The sequence below is a fragment of the Tetranychus urticae genome, chromosome 2 (genome assembly GCF_039701765.1).
Source record: "Tetranychus urticae isolate SD_2017Ah chromosome 2, NJAU_TeUrti_SD_1.0, whole genome shotgun sequence".
In the NCBI taxonomy this organism is placed as follows: Eukaryota; Metazoa; Arthropoda; class Arachnida; order Trombidiformes; family Tetranychidae; genus Tetranychus; species Tetranychus urticae.
In genome coordinates this window covers 9,459,352-9,480,512 of record NC_142959.1, presented here as the reverse complement: position 1 = coordinate 9,480,512, position 21,161 = coordinate 9,459,352, and the positions used below count along the sequence as shown (strand labels likewise).

The following is a 21,161-nucleotide window of genomic DNA, read 5'->3' as shown; positions in this document are numbered from 1 at the left end:
ATATTATTTATTTCAATTTAATTTAATTTCACTTTTTGATTAGCTTCTTGCCAACCATAATCAGCCTTGACTCAACAGTCTATCATATCGAAATGGTAAATTGTCTCTAAATTGTCAACATATTACTGTGTCCTAATTACTTTGTCTTATTCATCGCCCACCCAACTTTGAACTCAATACTTTAGCTGACTGGTTTTCACTTTGATTGTCAATACAATTTGAGGCCAAAAGGCTATTTACCATTCAACTTTTACTTTTATTCAGTTAACCTTCGTCACTCCTTCATCTTCCTCCCACAACCTACCCAATCATCAGATCATTTTTTACAGCTCCTTCGTGTTCAAATTGAATTTCAAGTCAATACTGGTTAATCTTTAGCATCTGAGTCGAGAAAATTTTTTTATTTCATTTCCATCTTTTCATCATGATAATCATATTTTCAATCTTATTTTTCGCTTCTTTCTCTGCAACCAAAGTCAATGGACAAGGAGTCAACTTTACCGATTGTGGTGAGTTAATAGTAATTATTGCCTTTTTTCACTGCAGATTCGAAGAGATAATCAATGTATATTCCTCATGGTTTATCGTTTAAGTCTGTTTTCATCGTAATTTGTTTGAAACCCGGAATTAAAGAAATAATCGGTTAAAATCTTTCAATGAAAGTGCCTTGAACAAATGACAAAGTGTATCTTCCTGTTTCCCTGTCGTGATTGAATAGTGATACATATAAATCATATATTGTTCAAAATGGATCAATAATTATTGGCTCTTTTCATAGGTTCTGGTAATGTTCGGGAAGTTCGTGTGAAACCATGTTCAGGTGATCCTTGCATCATCAAATTGGGATCTACTGTTGAAGTTGAAGCCGATTTTGAAGCACGTAAGTTTCACTTTTTGTTTTTCTCGTATTTCTCTATCCGAGTCCATGTAAAATCTTTCGGGTTGTGTCATGTCAGGTTCATCCTAAAGTGACTGAGGGAAAATTTTGGAATTTTGGAGAGTCCATTCATTTTCCAATTAATCAGCTAATGAAAGAAATAGATGTTAAATCAAGCTGCCGAATAGTTTCTTTTAAACGAAAGTTAAAATCAATTATTTCGTTTGTTGCTAATATTCAAATTTGTATGAAATTTGTTGGAGATTGCTTCTAACAAAAGTAAAAAGCTGAAGGTGCTTTGAATAAACACTTAACACTTTAAAATTTGAGTAAACATACAATTTAACTAAATCAATTTTATGTATACATTTCCGGTGTGATTTCAAGATGACTTCAATCCATCAGTCACTCCGATTGTTGAAATGTTTGCACAAGAAACAATTATTTTCTCGGCCAGTCTTGAATCAACAATGATCAAGCTTTTACTGATTCAATGTTTTTGATTGTACTTTTTCCGATGTTACATCCAACTCTTTTTATTTAACAGCGATCAATGCCAACAGTCTATCAGAAGTAATCAAAGGTGTGGTTCGTGGACGAGAACTTCCGTTCCCAGAAACTCGAAAGGATCCCTGCTCTGGTTATATCGTTCCATCATGTCCAATCCGTAAAGGACAACAATATCTTTTCAAAGCATCATTTGAAGTGAAACCTTTCTATCCTGCAGTAAGTAAAAGCAAAAATATAATTAAATCAGTATAGTTTGTTTTGTAACATCTATACCTTTATTTGTGAACAGTCCAATTTATGCCAAATAGAAAGTGTGATTCCATCAAAAGTAATCAGGGAAGAGCTGAACAGGAAATTCATGATGGCATGCTGAGAAGTAATTTGTTGCTTTTTGAAATTGTACGAAAAGATTTAAACATTTCAACAAGCAAGCTTAATAAGTATTAGCTCATTCCTTTCTTAAATACCAAATAATTCGTAGTTGTCAATGAATTCAACAGGTCTGAATAGATGTAAATAGCCTAGGATACAAACGAAAAAAATTTTTGAATTGTTTTCCTCTTTTGTTGAATCATATCCGCTCCTGAACAAAAATTTAGCGAAACAAGTCTTGATCGGCTTCGCCATCCATAGTTGAGATTCACAATTTCTTCTAAAGACGACATGCAAAGATCCTTTGTTGATTATCATATGTTGTCAAGATGAAGTCAATAGTGATGCCTTAGGGTGTAAATCGCTTCTCTCTTTTGTCTATTTTTGCCTCAGATTGTTGATTGTCTTCTCCTTTAAATCCATTGTTAGACTGATTGTTTCCAAGTGCAATGTTTCTTGCATATTCGTCTCCTATGATCATTACCAAATGATTAACAAGCTCTTGGTTCCCATCAGGAGTCTAACAAGCTTAGTCAGGTCTTGGTCAAGGACACATCTTTTGAAGTAAACATATTTTGATGATTTACCAGAAAACCTTTTTGGGTCAAATTGGAGGTTAATTATTGGTAGTTGCTCAAACCAATGTTTGTCTCTGTTTCAAAATATAAATACATTGAAACAAACCCATAACTTGCTGGAATTTCGCATATTCGGCATGTATTAGGAGGCTTTAAAGAGTTTAAGATTATCGAAATTTTAGAAAATTATGGATTAATATATCTCATGTTTATACTAACAATTGTATCTTTGTCATCTTATAGATTCCAATCAAGGTTAAATACTCATTGACTGATCCAAGTGGACGTTTGGTAATGTGTGTCCAGGTTAATGCAAAGATTCACGATCCAAATCCAACCCCAAAGAATTCAAAAAATCAACGAAGAAATCGTACCAAAAGTAAAAGGCCAGCGATCTCAGAATCTAATTAGATGTTTTAATTATCTTTTAACTCATCAGTAATCATCTTGTTGTTCATTACATGTTTTATCCATCATTTATCATCCATCATCTATAATCATCAATAATAACTCTATTTATCGAAATTACCATCATTTGTTGACATTTTTGTCGTAAAACCTGTTGAAATCAATAAAACACTATTAATTACATATAAAAATGATCAATCGGGTTGATGTAAAATATAATAAAATTAATGTTTTACCATATACTTGATAATTCGCGTTTGATCCAACAATTTTGATGATCCTTCGGCCCTAAATCAGAACTGCGAGCCCTTTGAAAGGTAGCCTTTAATCATAACTACAATCTTTAGAGGGACTTAAGGTGAGTCAAAATAAGTAAAACCATAATTACTTTGAAATAAAAAATCAGAGCAGTAAATGTAATCGATTTTGATAGAATGGAATGATTAAGTTGTTATAATTACCCATCAACCATGAAATTTGGGCAAAACAGATGATCAAAATGTAACGATAGACTTCATAGGAATTGATGGCTCTTTGATAATGGAAACATAAATCATAATTATAGATGGAATAGTTGTTATCATGTAGCTTTATATTTGTTGACAACGAATTCATTAAGAAAGAACAGTAATCTGTAAGGAAGAAGATGGATGGCAATCAGTTTTACGAATAATAATGCTCAAATAAAGAGTTGATTGAGGCAGCTATAAAAATACCAACCGAGTTACTAAGCAAATAGCTGTTTCTTCCATGGAAGCGAACAAAGTGATAATTGATGAACAGAGAATAGACAATATAAAACTTAAATCCATAAACCAGTTTATCAGGTCCTTAAAATGGCAAAAATTTGAAGTATTGTAGATAAAATTCATCGGATAAGTTGATCCATCTTTGAGCCATTTTAACAGGTTGAAACAGTCTTTCAATAATCGCTAGATCGTCACCTGATTCCAATTATGCAAAATGGCATCAACATGCAAATTTAGAACAATCTAACAGGTTAGGATACAGTTGGATATTCGAGCAGATTCCAATGTCCATCTGAAAAAAAGGATAAGAAAATATCAGATTTTGAAAATAGCGAAAATTTTAAGTGAACAGAAATTGGATTCAGTAGTTCCATAAAAGCTAAATTATCAATTTTCAAAATATCATCTTATCTGTGAAAGGATTCTTTCTGTCTTTTATCTAGTTAACTGAAACCTTTGACTGTGTTTACATGGAAATGCAATAATTATTCGTGACAAAGTAAAGAAATGTAATTCAACACTTTATATAATTTCACTATCATTGCCATTTGATGCACAAAAGAGACTTACACTTGTAATCCTTGGTAACAAAATAAACTAAGAGGTCATCAATATGATGTCAAGTTCAATGTTGATTGTCTTGATTGATTTAACGGCAATATTTCAACCCTTTGTTTAAATAGTTTCCTCTTTCACATGGAACTAAAAAGTAAATGTTGAATTAAAGGAAAAGCTGAATCCTGTTGTAAATGATGAAGAACAGAATTAATGAACAGAAAAACATTTACATTTACATTACATGTAATTTAATTAACCAGATTAACGTCCGAGGAGTTATGTTTTTGGTGAGATTGGGTTTTTGGGCGGGTTTTGTGGGTTTCTTTGAATCTGTCAAGAAAAGAAAGTAAAGAAGAAAGTAAATTTTAAAGACAGAGAAAAGGATAGACATAGATAAAGAGGGAAAGAAAAAAGGGAGAAGAAAAGAGGAAAGTGAGAAATGAGCTTTGAGCTTTATTTAAAATCCTTTTTTTCCAACATCTATGGGTTTTGTTTTTGTAGCAACTTGATTAAAACTACACACATCATCAAATTTCCCTTTTGTTTGATATTAGAGAGCAACTTTAATCAAACTACAATTTAAGCTTTTCGTTCTGATTGTTCACCATGTTTAAACACTTCTCAACCGTCCATTTTACTGGACTAACAATCATCAAGTAATTTTTCTCTGTGGACAAGTGATTTACTTTTACAATGTTAACTCGACATTGAAAGTGATTTTCCCATCATACATTTACCTTATTTTTCATCATCTTTTCTAGCTGTTTCTTTGTTTACCTCATCTTTTTTTGTTTCTCAGCTTCATCATGATTCAATTGAAAATTAAACTAAATCACCTTCTTGTGATTCTTATTCTTTCTTTGTGTATCCAGTAAGTAGCACCAATTTTTCTCTATATTTTTGCAACATCAATTTAGTCAACAAGGAAGCAAGTTTGCTAGTCTGTTCTACTCAAAATTTAATTAAAGCTAATTCAATTTTACTTTTTTCCATTCTTTCCAAGCAAGTTAATTTCATCTTGTATCTTGCTGAACTTTCACTGTTTTGGTATCCCACCTGTCTTTTGTGTGCTCTAAATTGTTATTCTTGTTTTACTTATTTATTCATCTTTTTCTCTTCCAGGTCATTATGTTGTCTTCCTTTGGTCATGGCTCCGAAAATTTTTCGTCTTTACACTCAGGAAAATGTCGTAGTTCTTCCACTGACAGAAGAAGCATTCCTCCTTGAAATTAAAGCCAACGATCAAGTTCTATTCACAAAATACTTTCCCAAATCGCCAAGTTAGTATATTCACTTTCGAGATTATCAGCTGTCTTGTGATCATTCAAAACCTTTCGTCTGTCAAATTTTCTCTATCTTTTGATATCTTTTGAGTTGATTTATCCCTGTTTATGGGTAATTAGAAAACGTCTAATTAGGGTAAATTTCCAAGAAAAAGTACGCAGTAATGAGAAAGAGTCATTTTTCTTGAAAAAATAAACAAAAAATGCCATAAATAAACAAAGTCACGAGAAATAACTTGAAAGTTCATTTTCAACTTGATAACTATGTAGCGTGACTCGAGCCCTTTCCATTCAAATGCCATTATAATAGTTTGTCTATCATCAGGATATCCTTCACTTACTTAATATTACCTATTAATCCATTTATTTGTCAGTAGCATATAGATACGTAGATTGAACGAACCAGACTTATGCACGAGATTGTCAATCAATTGGGTCTGTCAATGTGTCTGAGCTTGTTTTTGACAAAATTTATCTGTCACAAAAGATCTGTTCAGTTTTACTGCTTATTTCAAAGTTATGTAGTCACTGAGATTTGACAGCAAGATCAACAAAAGTTAATTAAAATTTTATTTCATATTGAAAGAGACCATTTATACCATCTTACACCAAACTCATCTTGACATTCTCAGCAAAATTAATTATTATTGACAATCGAGTTGTGACTTCAAATAGACTCTGCATAGAATAACTTTGCCTATTTAAAGCAACGATTCACTACAATTATCTTGACGTATCCAACATTATAATATTTCTTCAAAGTTCTGACTCGTCAGATCTTTCAATTCTTTCGTATCTTAATTCAAAACAAAGGTGAAATTAAAACAATATAATTTGTATTTTAATCACCTGTTTTTACGCTTCGATAAGAATTGAAAGTTTCTATAGATAGATTGTTACATGCATTGAAAAATCACTGCAAAACAATAAGAAATAACATTGTTAGCTATTATTATGAAACAAGTGAAAATTCAAGTCATTAACTTAAATGAAGTCTAAATCCTGATTTTTAAGGAAAATGTTGGTTTTGTTTAAAACAATTTTCTTCAAGCTCAACTAGCTATTCAATTGTTCATCAATCAAAGATGCAACTATTAACTAAACTGACGCACTAACTAAAAATTTGATTCATTTTATTTCAGAAAATCCATTTTCTGTTCCGATAGAGCTTGGTGCCAATGTTTCAACAGGAGTAGCCAAATTGTCAGTGATAAATAGGGATGGCGATGAAAATAGTTCACAAATCATCATTACTGGTGATACAGGTTTCGGTTTTATTCAAACGGACAAGCCTATTTACACTCCTAAGGAAAAGGTTAGAATCAGGTTGATGAGACTTGATGATGATCTTAAACCAATGGCCGATAAAGTTAAATTATCTATAAAAAACCCTCACAAAATAATCATGGATGAAGTTGTACTGGAATCATCAAAAGATAATTACTTTATTAACCATGAATTCAATATACCTCCTCATTTCCTTCAAGATCCAGTTAAAAACAAATGGACCATTATAATGGCTTATGGGCCTGAATTTCAAGTGACGTCTAATGCAACTTTTGAAGTTCGAGAATATATTTTACCTTTATTTCAAGTCACTCTCAAATCATTACAATTTATTACACCTTCAACATCTATTGTCAATGGATCGGTAAAGGCAACTTATCTCACTGGTAAACCCGTCACTGGTACTGTTAGATTTAAATTTAAAATTCGCGATTCTACTAATCGTTCTATTGGAATTGGTCAAACAGATGAACTTGAATTGGTTAAAGGAGAAACAAGTTACAAATTTTCTACCAATGAGTTCAGTGAAAGTGGAGTTGAAGTCTCAATGATTATCGGAAGTGTTCTTGTAGTTGAAGCAACTGTCATTGAAGCAGCTACTCGTCAAAAAGTTAAACACATTGATAGTTCCACATATTTTGTTTCTTCACCGTACAAAGTCAGCTTCGAATCATCATTTAGAGTTTTCCGACCTGAACATCCAATAAGATTGATTGCAGAAATCTATGATGTCCATAATCAACCCGTTGTTGGTATTCCCGTTCGATTGTCTGTTTTCAGTAGTCGTATGGTCACCAAAGATGTTATCAGTGATGATTTGGGAAGAGTAACTGTTGACTATGATACTACTACTCAGGATAAAAAAATTATCTTTGAAGTTCGTACAAGAGATGCTAAGCTTAAAGAGGATGAACAGTCCTTTTCTCGTCTCTTGGTTGAACCAAGTAACCAAACCTCAGCAGCGCTGACCCTTGTTGAGAAAAATGATCGTTTCAAGGTTGGTGATAAGTATACAAACTCCATTATCTTTGAAGGATCAACTTTTATTTTCTCCCAAGCTTATTATATAACTGTTGTTCGTGGACGAATAGATAAACTAGAACGTATCCCTGATAACGATAATTTCGGATTTACTATTGAACCTCACATGGCTCCAAGTTTTCGTCTAATTGCCATTTCTTACAGATATGATAGAGTTGTTTCAGATTCACTTTTGATCAATGTTGATCCTCCTGAATGTTCACTCAATCTAACATACACTAATTCAAAAGGAGCCACAAACGACATAGAACCAGGTGAAAATGGAACTTTAATAGTGTCCGCAAACCAGAGCGAAAATCGTCGACAAATTTCAATTGTTGGTGTTGACGAAGCTGTCTATTTATTAAGATCTGCCAACACTTTAACTCGACATGGATTACGTAAGATGTTTAACTCAAAAGATAAAGGTTGTGGCCCGGGTGGTGGAATCGATCCGACTGATGTACTTCTCAATTCTGGTCTGGTTATCGCTGGAATCCCATCAAATTCAATTGGATCTAGCTGTGTTCACATGAATGATAAGTCCTCAAAACGCAGACCGATTCGAGCTTCTCCCAGAATATATATTACTTCATCTTCTTCATCAATGCGAAAATTTGCTTCTTCTCCCACTTATTCATCTCATTCAGCATCTCCGGTCTCTTCGTCAAAACAGTATTCTACGAACGCTTTCATCAACCAATGCTGTCGTTTGGGTAAAATAAAACCAAATGATAAAGCCAAAGCAATGTCATGTGAAGAAAGGCGAGATATATTACTTCGAAGTGTCAAAAATGTCAACTGTGCCTCTGCATTTTTAGATTGTTGTTTAAATTCAATTATCCCACCTTTATTACGCACTTCTGTTTTCGATGTTTCCAGTGGAGAATCCAAAGGACAAGATAATACAGAAGCGGGTGTTACTCTTGGTGAAGAAGATGCCATTGAAGAGTCTACTTTAATTCGTCAAGATTTCAGAGAAACTTGGCTATTCGATCTGGTAACTCTCGATGAATCTCAAACTTCAGTCAAATATCCAGTAACAGTTCCTCATACAATAACATCTTGGCGATTAAATGCAATGTCATTATCAGCCAAAGATGGTCTTTGTTTGATGGACAAACCTCTTCGATTAATATCCAACAAAGAGCTTCACATTCGAGTTGATTTACCTTATTCTATAGTTGTTAATGAACAAGTTGAAATGCTAGTTACTATATTCAACAATGGACCGACTCGTAAAAAGGTGAATCTATTTATGTACGGAGTTGACGGTGTATGTTCAGAGGCTGATGCAGGACAAAAAACAGAACGTCGTTTGGTTACAGTTGAACCAGGCATGTTGCATACTGAAGGTTTTGCTTTATCACCGATCAGAACTGGGGAATTTAAAATACAAGTCGATGCCTTGGCTCATGGAACCTCAGATGTTGTAATCAAAACACTTCACGTTGTACCTCAAGGTAAGTTGAATAAAACAAAAAAAATCAAATCTTCTAGACTGTAGCGTATGAACTTATTGCTGGTTTAGACTTGAAAATTTGACTAAATTGCTAATTTAATTCATTCATTTTCTAAATGCACTGCTTTACTTTTCATTTCGACTTCCTGTTTTCGTCCATCTAATTATATTAACTTTGATTGATTGTTCTTCAACCATTTATTTCTATTAAATATGATTTATGGTACATGATATTTAGTCATTCAAATAGCAAACTAAGGTCAATTTTTGTTATTATTTTGAAATAGTAATTGATTCTTTGATAGTAATCAGAGTGAAACTTATTGAACTCATTTTTGAGCAATTTTTGAATATTTTCTTTGCAGTTTATTTTCAAATAATTAAATGTATAATATATTATTACAATATAAATATCAAATTTGATACATTTATCTCGCTCAGTTCAATAACTTGTTATCAGACATGAAAAATTTTACTCAGAATCAGTTCAAGTTCATCTTTTGAGCTTTTCACATACAATTCATGGTATATTGCTACATAATACAAGTACTCTCGACTTGAAGAAATTAATTAAATAAGATTAGACAGACAGATTTTAATTCTTTAGTTAATTGTGCATATTTCCTTTGCATTTTAAGCAACCGTATCAATTATTTCATTTCAATAAATCTATTATTTTTCATACTTTTTTCTTATCCCAGGTATTACCATTATTGATAGCTATGCTGTTCAACTCGACCCAAGAAATCTTCAGCACCGACAGAAAAGATCTATTAAGAGAGAGAATTTATTTGACTCAATTGATCCAGATAAAGGTGAACAAAAGACAAGAATTGATTTGATCCCGAGAACTCAAACTTCAGCAATAGTTCCAGATTCCGAAGAATGTGTTGTTTCTGCCATTGCAGACTCTTTGGGACCTTCTGTTATCACAACTCTGTCAAATATTAATCATTTAATTATCAAGCCAACGGGCTGTGGTGAGCAAAATGTCATTAGAATGGCACCAACTTTATTTACATTGGACTATCTCAACGCAACTGGTCGGTTAACTGTAACTCAACGGGAAACGGGTTTGAAGTATCTTAAAGCTGGTTATGAAAATCAAATGATGTTTCGTAAACTTGATGGATCTTTCTCCACCTTTGAGAAGCGACCAAGTTCATTGTGGTTAACAGCATTTGTAACTCGTATCTTATGCAAAGCAGCTCCATTTTTAGGTGATAGTTTGGATCCTGAAGTTATCTTAACCGCAGTCGACTATTTGGTTGATCATCAGGAATCTTCACCTTCAGGCTCATGGAAAGAATATCACCCCGTTATTCATAAATCAGCTCTTGGTGGTTTGACTGGAGTCATTCCAATTACAGCATTTACTTATACTACTCTTCGAAGCTGTGAAAATTTCACTTACCCTCGAATACTTGCGAAAAGACGAGATAAATCCTTGAAATTAGCAGAATCATATCTTTGTGGTAAATTAACGTCAGAGTTAGCTAAAGGAGATCCATATCATTTAGCTCTTTTGGCTTATAGCTTGTCAACCACGACATGCCTACAGTCAGCAGAACGCCGAAAGTCTATAATTTCTCGTTTACGGGAAATCGGCGTTTATTCTTCTGGAGAAAACAAATTATTTTGGAACACGACAACTCCCATTGAAACAACTGGTTATGTTTTATTGGCTCTTCTCAATTTAAGAGAAACAAAACCCGATGAAATCAAAGCAATAATAAATTATTTAGAGTCTCAAAGGTCTTATACTGGTGCTTTTGATGCTACTCAAGATACTATTGTTGCATTAGAGGCTTTGTCAACTTATGCCAAATCAGCTTATAATTTGACAGATATCAATCTTATTTGTAATATCTCATCCGGACGATTCCGTAAATCGATTGAATTTCATGAAGATAACGCTCAGGTCATGCGAACCTTTGAAATAAACAATGAATGTGACTATGTTGATATGATTACTCGAGGAACTGGACTTGGCTCGGTTCGTGTCAAGTACAAGTACAATGTTTTAGAGGCTCCAGAAAAATTATGTGGCTTTGAACTGGATGTTAATGTTACACAAGCAATCGATTCACCTGAGCAAATTATTCTCTCTGACTCTGACATCCAACTCGACGATCTTTTCAATATTACTATGTTAGCTGAAATTGGTGTGCTTAATGATCGTCTTGTCCAAGTTGAATCTGTCGTTGACTCAACCCTTACCGATAATAATGACTCTAGTTCTTCAAAAACTGGTCCATCTTATACTGCAAATGAAAAGGCTGAAAGTAATTTGAAACTATCAGGAGCCTCTAAGGTGACAAACAAGCTTACAGTTTGTGCCAAGCGTTTTGACTCAGTTGACTCTGGAATGGTTATACTTGAAGTTGGAATTCTCAGTGGTTTTGTCCCAGATGAAAATGATTTAGTGGCACTTAAAAAGAACAATCCTTTCATTTCGTCTTATGAAAAAACTGCTCGTTCAGTTATATTTTACTTGGAAGATATTTCATCAAAACAACAGTATTGTTTGAATTTCAAAATTTACCAAGAAAACAAAGTGGCCAACTTACAATCAGCTATGGTTAAAATTTATGATTATTACAAAAAAGGTAAGCTATTGAATATAAAAAGCTTGTTAACCATCTTGAATAATTTTAAATTTTTTTTTTGTTTTTCGTAGGCCAAGGCTGTTCTCAATTGTACCATTCAACTCGTCGCACTGATTATCTCAAGAAAATCTGTAACTCGAGTATTTGTCATTGCACTGCTCGGTGGGTTTGCCCATTGAATGATAATTTGAATGAGGTTGGTGAGATTGGTTCTGTGAATATCATTAGAGCCAAAGATAAGTTTGCTAGATTGCTTTGCTCGGGACAATATGGATTTGTTTGGTTGGGTCGATTCGTTAAACATACTGAGCTTGATAGTTTAGTTCTTTTAAACTTTAAAATCGGTCAATCTATTTACGGAGGTATGTTGAATATAATCCATTTAACTCAATGTTGAAGTGAAAATTAAATCATTGTATTCAACTTTTATTAATAACATTCTAGATGGGCAAGAAGGACAAGATCGAATCTTCACTATGGATCGCAGCTGCTTTGAACCGAATATGCTCAGGACAACATTTACGGAAACCTTTTTACTCATGGGTAAATCACGAAACACTACGACACTTCATTTGGATTCAAGATCAATTTTGTATGATCTGGAAAATATTGGCTCTAAGGATCCGAAGATTCATTATACTATAAAAAGAGTCATTGATGACTTTAAACGTACAAGGCGACAGTTGACTTGTTGATTGGGATAAAGCATCATTAATACCATTTTTGTCATTTTTGTATCATTGTCATTGATATTTCACTTAATCTCAGTTCAAATTGAAGAAATCAAGTGCCTCATACGCATTTCGCATTTAAACTTAATTACTATATTCTTATACAAATTTGTCCTAATCTTCTGATTACACTATTCTCAATAGCGCGTTTATGTATCTTTTGGTGCATTTTTTGTATAATTGAACCTCTAAAGACCACCGAAATCAGCTTTGATTAAGATGAGCTGTCATAAAAATGGGCCTGTCGTGGTAATGGTACTCTTCCATGCTGTACGATATGTTAACTATGCACTTTTTTGATTATGGTGATAACAAACATTTCAAACGAGATTAATCCTTTGTCACTGTGCCAACGATGTAAATAAAACAACATATGTATCTGAACTATATTGTTCTTAATATTTATTTGAAAGATCTAATTCAATTTTGGTAGTCTAATTAGGTTAGATATTACATACCTTTACATGATATACTTTAATAAATTTGCTGATTTACACTAATTCTACAAGTTTGAACACTCGAGGTTGTTCTAGAGGGATTACATGGGCATAACGAATCATCATTGGTCCTTCATAATCAACATAATGCTTTTCCACAATATCATTTTTCATATCAGGAATAAATCTTTCTGTACTTATTGCAATTACACCATCTCTCAAAGCATAAATAGCATTATCCCTAGGATCCAATGCAGCCTGAAAAATGAATAATATGAAACTAGATAATTAGATAATTTCGATTTGACTATGTGTATTTCGGAAGATAGATAATTACATTTAAACCAGGATGGAACTTTAGACCTCTCTGTTTGAGGAAAACATCTCTTTCATGAACAAAACTGCCTAATGGGACAGTGAAACCAAGCCATTGTCTCTTCCTACCACTTTTTTGACTTTGACCCGGAGATTTGTGGCGAGATGATGTAATTAAAGATGTAACTAAAATCAAGAACATGAAAAATACGACAATTAAAAGACTGATAGAAAAATGCAAAAGTGTATTACGAAAAGATAATAAGAGTTACTTACCCGGTTTAAGAATTGAATGATGAGTTGATGTAAGGTATACAGGTAATCTAGATGAAAGACTATTCATGGTTGCAAATTTCAATATTTATGTTTCATCCAATGAATTTAAAAAATTAATTAAGATGTTAACACATCTAAAAGACCAGCAAATTACAAATAAATTAAACGGTAAATGTTGTTTACTAAACAAATTTTGTTTAACAAAACTCTACCAAACATGTGTTCAGTATGTAACTTATTAGAAAATTTAAAAAACAACGCTAGATGGAAGCACAAATTTAACACCCAAAAACTTTTTATAAACTAAAACCTCTAAAACATTTTACTTGTACTTGACACGAACCGAGCCAAGTCCAGTTCCTCGAGTAATCATATCAACATAGTCACATTCATTGTTTATTTCAAAGATTCGCATGACCTGAGCGTTATCTTCATGAAATTCAATCGATTTACGGAATCGTCCGGATGAGATATTACAAATAAGATTGATATCTGTTAAATTATAAGCTGATGTAGTATGAGTAGTATAAGTAAATGCTGTAATTGGAATGACTCCAGTCAAACCACCAAGAGCTGATTTATGAATGACGGGGTGATATTCTTTCCATGAGCCTGAAGGTGAAGATTCCTGATGATCAACCAAATAGTCGACTGCGGTTAAGATAACTTCAGGATCCAAACTATCACCTAAAAATGGAGCTGCTTTGCATAAGATACGAGTTACAAATGCTGTTAACCACAATGAACTTGGTCGCTTCTCAAAGGTGGAGAAAGATCCATCAAGTTTACGAAACATCATTTGATTTTCATAACCAGCTTTAAGATACTTCAAACCCGTTTCCCGTTGAGTTGCAGTTAACCGACCAGTTGCGTTGAGATAGTCCAATGTAAATAAAGTTGGTGCCATTCTAATGACATTTTGCTCACCACAGCCCGTTGGCTTGATAATTAAATGATTAATATTTGACAGAGTTGTGATAACAGAAGGTCCCAAAGAGTCCGCAATGGCAGAAACAACACATTCTTCGGAATCTGGAACTATTGCTGCAGTTTGAGTTCTTGGGCTCAAATCAATTCTTGTCTTTTGTTCACCTTTATCTGGATCAATTGAGTCAAATAAATTCTCTCTCTTAATCGATCTTTTCTGTCGGTGCTGAAGATTTCTTGGGTCGTGTTGAACAGCATAGCTATCAATAATGGTAATACCTGGGATAAGAAAAAAAATATGAAAAATAATAGATTAGGCATAATCCACCTCTAAAACACTCTGTCGGAGGAAATTCAAAAACTCATGTAGAACAGAAATTAATAGCACAAAATAGCCAAAAAACCCAATCCATTCACCCTTCCACATGAGCCCAACCTTAAAAACCTATGATCCAAATCTCAATAAGACAAATAATGTACTAAAAACAATCCTAACCTTGTCTCCGGAAAAACAAATCAATACATTGCTCTTCAAATCACAAACTGACCATCAACGGGCTAGAGTACCTTTGTACCACCAACACCCCAAAGAAAAAATTTTACAGTTTGTTTTCAAATGATATAATCAAAAGACAGTATTTATTGAATTGTTAAATTTTAATAACCTTTCAAATACATTGTAGTTATATTTTGACATTCAGTATTGAATTAAGATATCAAAGGTCCAGCAACTAACAAATAATATCATAACAACCTGATTTTTAAGTGATAAAGTGTATTTAATGTTTACAAATCATCTTGCATGCATTTCCTCAATGCTAATCAATTCACCAATTATTCCACTTTGACGATGCATATGAAATTCTTGCTATTATTTAGTTGAGGATGATCAATTATTTGAAGCAATTTACTACTATATTTGGATTCTATCATTTGTGCTAGCAATTTTTAGTCTACGCAAAATCATGAAAAAACTACTTTTCCTGTTTAATTACACAAACTTGTAAGTAACTCTATTGATTTTAATGTAAATTCCATTTAAATCAATAAGGAAAACAGAGCAATTAAGGTTAATTGTGCAAAAATTACCCATAAACTTGTTTGATCATTTGATATTTTTACTTGAATTGGTAATATAAATCACCAGTAACCTTTTATTGATATAATACATTTACAGTTATGTTTTTGTTTGTGTAAAAAAACAATTGTTCATCACAATTGAATAGACTCTGGTTCAATGAATAAATATGACAATATTATCAACATAAGCAAGATTTGAATCAATATTTTAAAACTGTTTCCATCAATCAAACCTAAATTTAGGTTCATTAATTATTTCAAAATGGCTCTCATTATTGAGTATAATGTACACTGTTACCCACAAAAAGGTTGAACATTCAATACACAGATAAATCAGAAAGATCAATTTCAATCAACAGACGATCTGTTTAGTTCACACCAATGAATGAAGATACGTCTTAAAATCTAGTTGAGTGTCAATTATGGAACCTTTAAGGCTGTTTAATTGCTATTGAAAATATTGAAAATACATAAAATCAAAGCAAAAAACACCAGAATTTATTTTTTTCATTTTTGGACAAGGAATAGTTGAAGGTCTCCCGAAGTCATCTGATATATTGGAATGGTAAAAAGGCTAAAATTCAATCTAACCATGTATTTATTCATAACCTTCATTGGCTTTATTTTACAATAAATGTTATGAAGAAAGAAAAATGAAAAGAAAGGGGAAAAGTAAGAGAAGATAACTGATGATAAGAGTGAGAACTGAAGAGAGAAATGGAAGAATCATTGTTGAAAAGGAAACTTGGGTTTATTTGTAAGTTAACATCTAATACGAGTCTTGTCTTATGTTAACCAAATAATAGTGATGACAAATCAACCTTTACATTTCAATATCACCATTATAACCAAAGTTAATCAGTTTCATTTGTAACATTATTAACCTTAACCTTCAATTAGCAAATTAATTAACTATAAGATTAATATAATATTTATGCATTTAATGTGCGTTTAGCGTTTGTTTTGTGTTTACTTATTGTGCGCTCTCATTTCAACCAGTTAGACCAAAGAAAAAGGTTTAACTTTTCTGGTCATTTTCACCACTCGATTTGGTTCTGTTTGTTTTCAGTGTTCAACCCAAATAACATCTTCAAGCATTCATCTGGTTTATTATTTGGTTTATTTATATTTTTGGTGAATGTATCGGTGAATTAATTGGTAAATTAACTGGTGAAATAATGGTTACCATTAAGTTTCCATCCATTGAGAAGCAAAATGAATTTCATGCTAACTTGGATATTACTAAGGAATCTAAACTGCCATCTTTAACAATTGTTTAATGGTCTAATTTTAATCTTCCTTGCCTAGGAGACGTTCAATTTAAATTAATTGTGTCTGCTTATTTCTTCAAGTGGCTTGTATATTATTCAATTGTTGGTTAATTATTCAATTTAAAATGACAATTTGTCAAGATATCAACTGTTTTCAAACACCTTATCGGCAAGATGCTTCGCCTTATGGACGTGAAGTTACCTTTGATTGGAAGGTAATTGATTATTGTGATCAACAAAAGCTTCTTCCCTACCAATGGACCAGATCAGCTAAATGTATTCTCGTTGGTGATGTTGGTGTTGGTAAAACATCTTTACTTAAAAGATCCTCTTGTGATGAATTTACATTTGAACATAAGGATACCATTGGAGTTGATTTTGAGATACAAAAATTTTCCATTTTAGGAAATCATTTCGATCTTCAGGTGAGTCATTTGACTAATTATTCTCATTTTTCCTTCTCTTCCATTTTCCAAACAATTTCGCAGGTAGTTAAACCAGACTCCTAGAAATGTTAATATAGCAATCAACATGTTTTATTGTAAGTTGTTTTCCTTACACCTAGAGTCATAACTCCATCGTAATTACGAGTTAGATTGCTTATGACATTTTTTATTGCTTTATAATCAAGATGTGACTTATATCTAACATGTAATCCTGCATTTGTGTGATTCAAATTATATGACTATGTCAACCACAATTCAGTGAACTCCGTAGAACCCATGAACGAGATCGAAGATGGTAGCTTATTGTTTAATCATTGTCGTTTCTGCTTAAACCAATCCATTAAGAACTATCAAAAACATTAATTTAGTGACATAATTTGGAAAGAAAAGGTTACAATATTCTGGATTAATGTTTCGTGTTAACCTTCATTATTTGCATCTTAATTCTAATGGGCCTTAAATGGTTTACAGGAAAATGTTACCATTGTTTAGAATCAATTTTAGTTGACTATTTAATCAGTTAGCATGCTATTTACTTGAAAGTTTTCCCATTATTTTATAAAGGCAAGGTTAGTCAGACAAAATTATGGCGCACAATGACGGTTAATCAAGGCTTACAGAGGTTGATTCGTCATTAAGGTCTTCTCTCATGGTTAACATTTAGCAAAAACAAACGGATGGATTAATCTAAATTGGGCTTGATTGGTTAAAAACTGGGAATATTGAAAATAGATTCAACCTTATGAGTAAACATGGCAGATCTGGTAAAAAGATAAGCAAATGTGTTTTAATGCTTTTGTTGGAGAAGCTTTTTTCGCCATAATTTTTCCTTTCTTATTTCTGTCCAACTTTTAGCTTTAAAATTTAAGTTTTTCGTTGGTTAAGCTCTTATTTTGTTCAATGTTTTCATTGGCTTCCTATTTGTTTATTTCAGCTAATTTGGAGATTTCTTGTACTTTGAGTAAATCGAAATTCAGCATTTCTTCATAGCTAACTGTGTAATCTCAATCCTATTGACTTCTCGAGAAATTAAGTCTTTTAGTCTTCTCTTTGATGGTGATCAATTTATTATCTATTTTTGTTCAATGCCTTGAACTTAAATTAGATTGGAAATTGAATTGCGGTAATATCCATCTACGTCTAATGATTGATTTTAATTTTCTAGAGGTTCTGTGCTCGTCACTATCAGTTCCTTCGATTGTTTCCAGGTGATTGTTCGAAATGATTTTATATATCTTATAACAACCAGCTTTTTATTTCCTTGAGCATTAAATAACTCCTTTTTAATTATTCTTGGTTACTCAACTTGGTGAGTTAATTTAGTTCACTCTTGTCTAATAATATTCCTATCTTCTGGTAAAGAGCTTGGTTGAAACTCGGAGAGACAGATTTCCGCATCGATGGTGATGCTAAAATTAAAAATTATTTAACTGATCATTGACTGTTTAAACGTCAAGGTAATCGAAATGATCGGACACAAGGCTGCCAATAGTCATTGTTATCATGATAATTAGTGTGTTATAATCATCATGAATCTCATTTTGCACCATTCATTCACATTAAAATTCCCTTGTCAAGCTCCATTGTTTATTATTAAATTACATTTTGATTTTATAATTCCAGTTCAATTATGAATGATTTACTAATTTTGATTCTTATTAATTCTGGGTCCTGTAAATTATTTAATTGCTTGGAAATTTCAACATATTAATAGATTTTAACCTCTCCTTTGATCAGCTTGAAATAAATTTAATATTTTTTATCTTTTCTTTCAGATTTGGGACACTGCTGGCCAGGAAAGATTCCGTTCATTGGCAAGCTCGTATTTTCGTGGATCAAATGTTGCTTTGATTGTTTTTGATTTAACCAATGTTAAATCGTTACTCAGTACACTTAATTGGTCCCGTGAAGTCCTCAAGTGTACAAAAAATCCAATCATTTTTCTCGTTGGATCCAAGAGTGATGCTGTTTCTCCAGCTGCCCGAGAATTCAATGAATCCGAGGCAATGAAAATAGCTGAAAGACTGAAAGCTGAATATTGGTCAGTCTCAGCTCGAACAGGTGAAAATGTTATCGCATTGTTTCACCGAATCTCCTGTTTAACCTTTCAAAAAATTATTCGAGAGCGAATTGAAGAAATGGAAGCCATCAAAAGTTCACCTCACCTTACTGTGCCTGTCAAATCTCTTCCATTGAGACCCACAACGAGTATAATCACTTTGAATAAGAAAAAGAAAGTATCAACAATCAAGAATTGTCTAAACCTCAGAAGATTTTATAAACCAAAGTGACAATCGCAAAGATACAACGAGTCTATCTGGAGGAACACAAAAGACTCTGATTTGAAACTAGTCTTTGATTTGGTTTACAGTTTGGTAATGGAATCAAGGATAAACCAGGGTTTTGCAGTTATTTCACTTCCAACCAAGTGTGGAGTTGGATTAGCTGATTCACTTTTATTTTTGAGCGTTTCCGATGGGAATGACTGTAATATATTTCATTGCAATCGATACAATACAAACCAAAGTTAAATCATACCGACCCAATTTTAGTAATCATCCTAGAAATTGATATCTTTTCTCTGTAATTTGTTGAATATCACTCATGAATATTTTGTGATGCATCTTTAAATTTTTTTATTCTTTGCTCAAAGCTGGCCCAATTAATTAGTTCAATCTGATATGAATAATCCTTCAAGATTATTGATGCCCTTTGCATTGGTACTAATTACACCAAAAATGGGAATCTTTTGTTGATCTGTTAAATCAGATTGGCATGAATGTAAATATTGTATTAAAATAAACAATTTTTTATCTAATTAAGTATTAATACATTATATTTCCCTTTATTATTGATATTGTGGAGTCATTTGTAAATCGTTCCCATTATTTTCTAACTTTTTCTTGTTCTGTGAATCTCTCTTTGGAAATGAAGTTTGAGAATGATTAAGCATAACCAAATATAATCTACCAATAATGAATTAATAATAAATAACTAAAATGATTAATGCCTCTTGTCCAAGGTCTATCATCGTTATCAATAAAACTCATTCATGTTCTGGAAGAACCATGACCTGAACAATTTTCTTTTATTTGGTTTGACTTAGTTTTCTTGAGATGAATAGATCAGTATTATTGTTAATAATGGCTAAATAATCATTAAACTTAACACAGTTTAAGCAATTTTAATGTATAAATTCAGGGTGTTATGAAACTAACTCCGAAAGTTTAAGGGCCGTATTCACCAACCGAGTTTAAGCTTGATTCGGAGATCAAATTGATTAATCTTAACTTTTTTGTTTCACCAATTGAAATTAAAATTTGATCTCAGATCACACTTAAGCTAAGATCATAGTTATCAAACTAATCTTGAAATCAATTTTTTTGATTTCACCAACCGGAATAATTTAATCCGATATTAAAATGTTGATTCGCCAACCCGGATCATGCTCTATTTGATCCTACACTGGTTGACATAAGTATAGGACCACCTAATTTTTTCATCTTAATCATGATAGCGTTTGAATATAAAGACTTTTTATATCTCATTTGATTGCTTACAATCTTCTTAATAAGCTCAAGAAATTTCATAGCCACAGATAGACAGAGAGAAGAGTTATGTAAGAAAATCAAAAATACAGGTTGACAAAATTATAAGGCCAGTTTGATAAAATTAATTTAATAATGGGTTTGACTACCATTCAATCTGATAACATCAAAAATTCTGTTCTTCATTGAATTAATGAGAGTTTGCAGTAATTCAGGCTCCAATGAATACCATATATTTTGAATTTCGCGCCATAGATCATCGAGTTTATTAAATTGTCTTTGATTTGCATAAACCCGTCGAGCAATTATACCCCAGAGGTTCTCAATCGGGTTGAGATCAGGGCTGCAGGCTGGCCAATCAAGTAATTTAACATTTTTATCACTAAAAAACTTCTTAGTGACATTTGAAGTGTGAAT

At 32.5% G+C, this 21,161-nt stretch overlaps 4 protein-coding genes and 1 long non-coding RNA gene across 6 annotated transcripts; 3 read left to right on the top strand and 2 right to left on the bottom strand.

Moving 5' to 3' along the window:
- The first annotated feature begins 292 nt into the window (after positions 1–292).
- LOC107359771 (NPC intracellular cholesterol transporter 2) lies at positions 293–2,985 on the top strand. The gene is made up of 4 exons (XM_015926338.3): positions 293–509; positions 779–880; positions 1,425–1,603; positions 2,581–2,985. Exons 1-4 carry the CDS (start codon positions 425–427, stop codon positions 2,746–2,748), a joined length of 534 nt encoding a protein of 177 aa, XP_015781824.1. The 5' UTR covers positions 293–424; the 3' UTR covers positions 2,749–2,985.
- On the bottom strand, positions 581–4,472 carry LOC149093844 (uncharacterized). 2 transcript variants are annotated; one of them, XR_016198920.1, is made up of 8 exons: positions 4,065–4,472; positions 3,466–3,786; positions 3,207–3,377; positions 2,982–3,097; positions 2,557–2,896; positions 1,661–2,487; positions 1,217–1,598; positions 581–1,025 (listed from the first exon to the last, which is right to left on the bottom strand). It is a non-coding gene; the product is annotated as an uncharacterized LOC149093844 (long non-coding RNA). The 2 variants fall into 2 exon arrangements; XR_016198919.1 differs by lacking the exon at positions 581–1,025 and having other exon boundaries at positions 1,202–1,598.
- Positions 4,473–4,536: 64 nt separating this feature from the next.
- Positions 4,537–12,828, top strand: LOC107359770 (complement C3). The gene is made up of 6 exons (XM_015926336.3): positions 4,537–4,923; positions 5,175–5,332; positions 6,478–9,105; positions 9,806–11,713; positions 11,785–12,075; positions 12,158–12,828. The coding sequence occupies exons 1-6, from the start codon at positions 4,859–4,861 to the stop codon at positions 12,406–12,408; spliced, it is 5,301 nt and encodes a 1,766-aa protein (XP_015781822.1). The 5' UTR covers positions 4,537–4,858; the 3' UTR covers positions 12,409–12,828.
- On the bottom strand, positions 12,821–13,663 carry LOC107359772 (uncharacterized). Its single transcript, XM_015926339.3, has 3 exons — positions 13,473–13,663; positions 13,219–13,382; positions 12,821–13,139 (listed from the first exon to the last, which is right to left on the bottom strand). Exons 1-3 carry the CDS (start codon positions 13,537–13,539, stop codon positions 12,936–12,938), a joined length of 435 nt encoding a protein of 144 aa, XP_015781825.1. The 5' UTR covers positions 13,540–13,663; the 3' UTR covers positions 12,821–12,935.
- Positions 13,664–16,192: 2,529 nt separating this feature from the next.
- On the top strand, positions 16,193–20,018 carry LOC107360141 (ras-related protein Rab-34-like). Its single transcript, XM_015926765.3, has 2 exons — positions 16,193–17,175; positions 18,972–20,018. Exons 1-2 carry the CDS (start codon positions 16,876–16,878, stop codon positions 19,485–19,487), a joined length of 816 nt encoding a protein of 271 aa, XP_015782251.1. The 5' UTR covers positions 16,193–16,875; the 3' UTR covers positions 19,488–20,018.
- Positions 20,019–21,161: the final 1,143 nt, after the last annotated feature.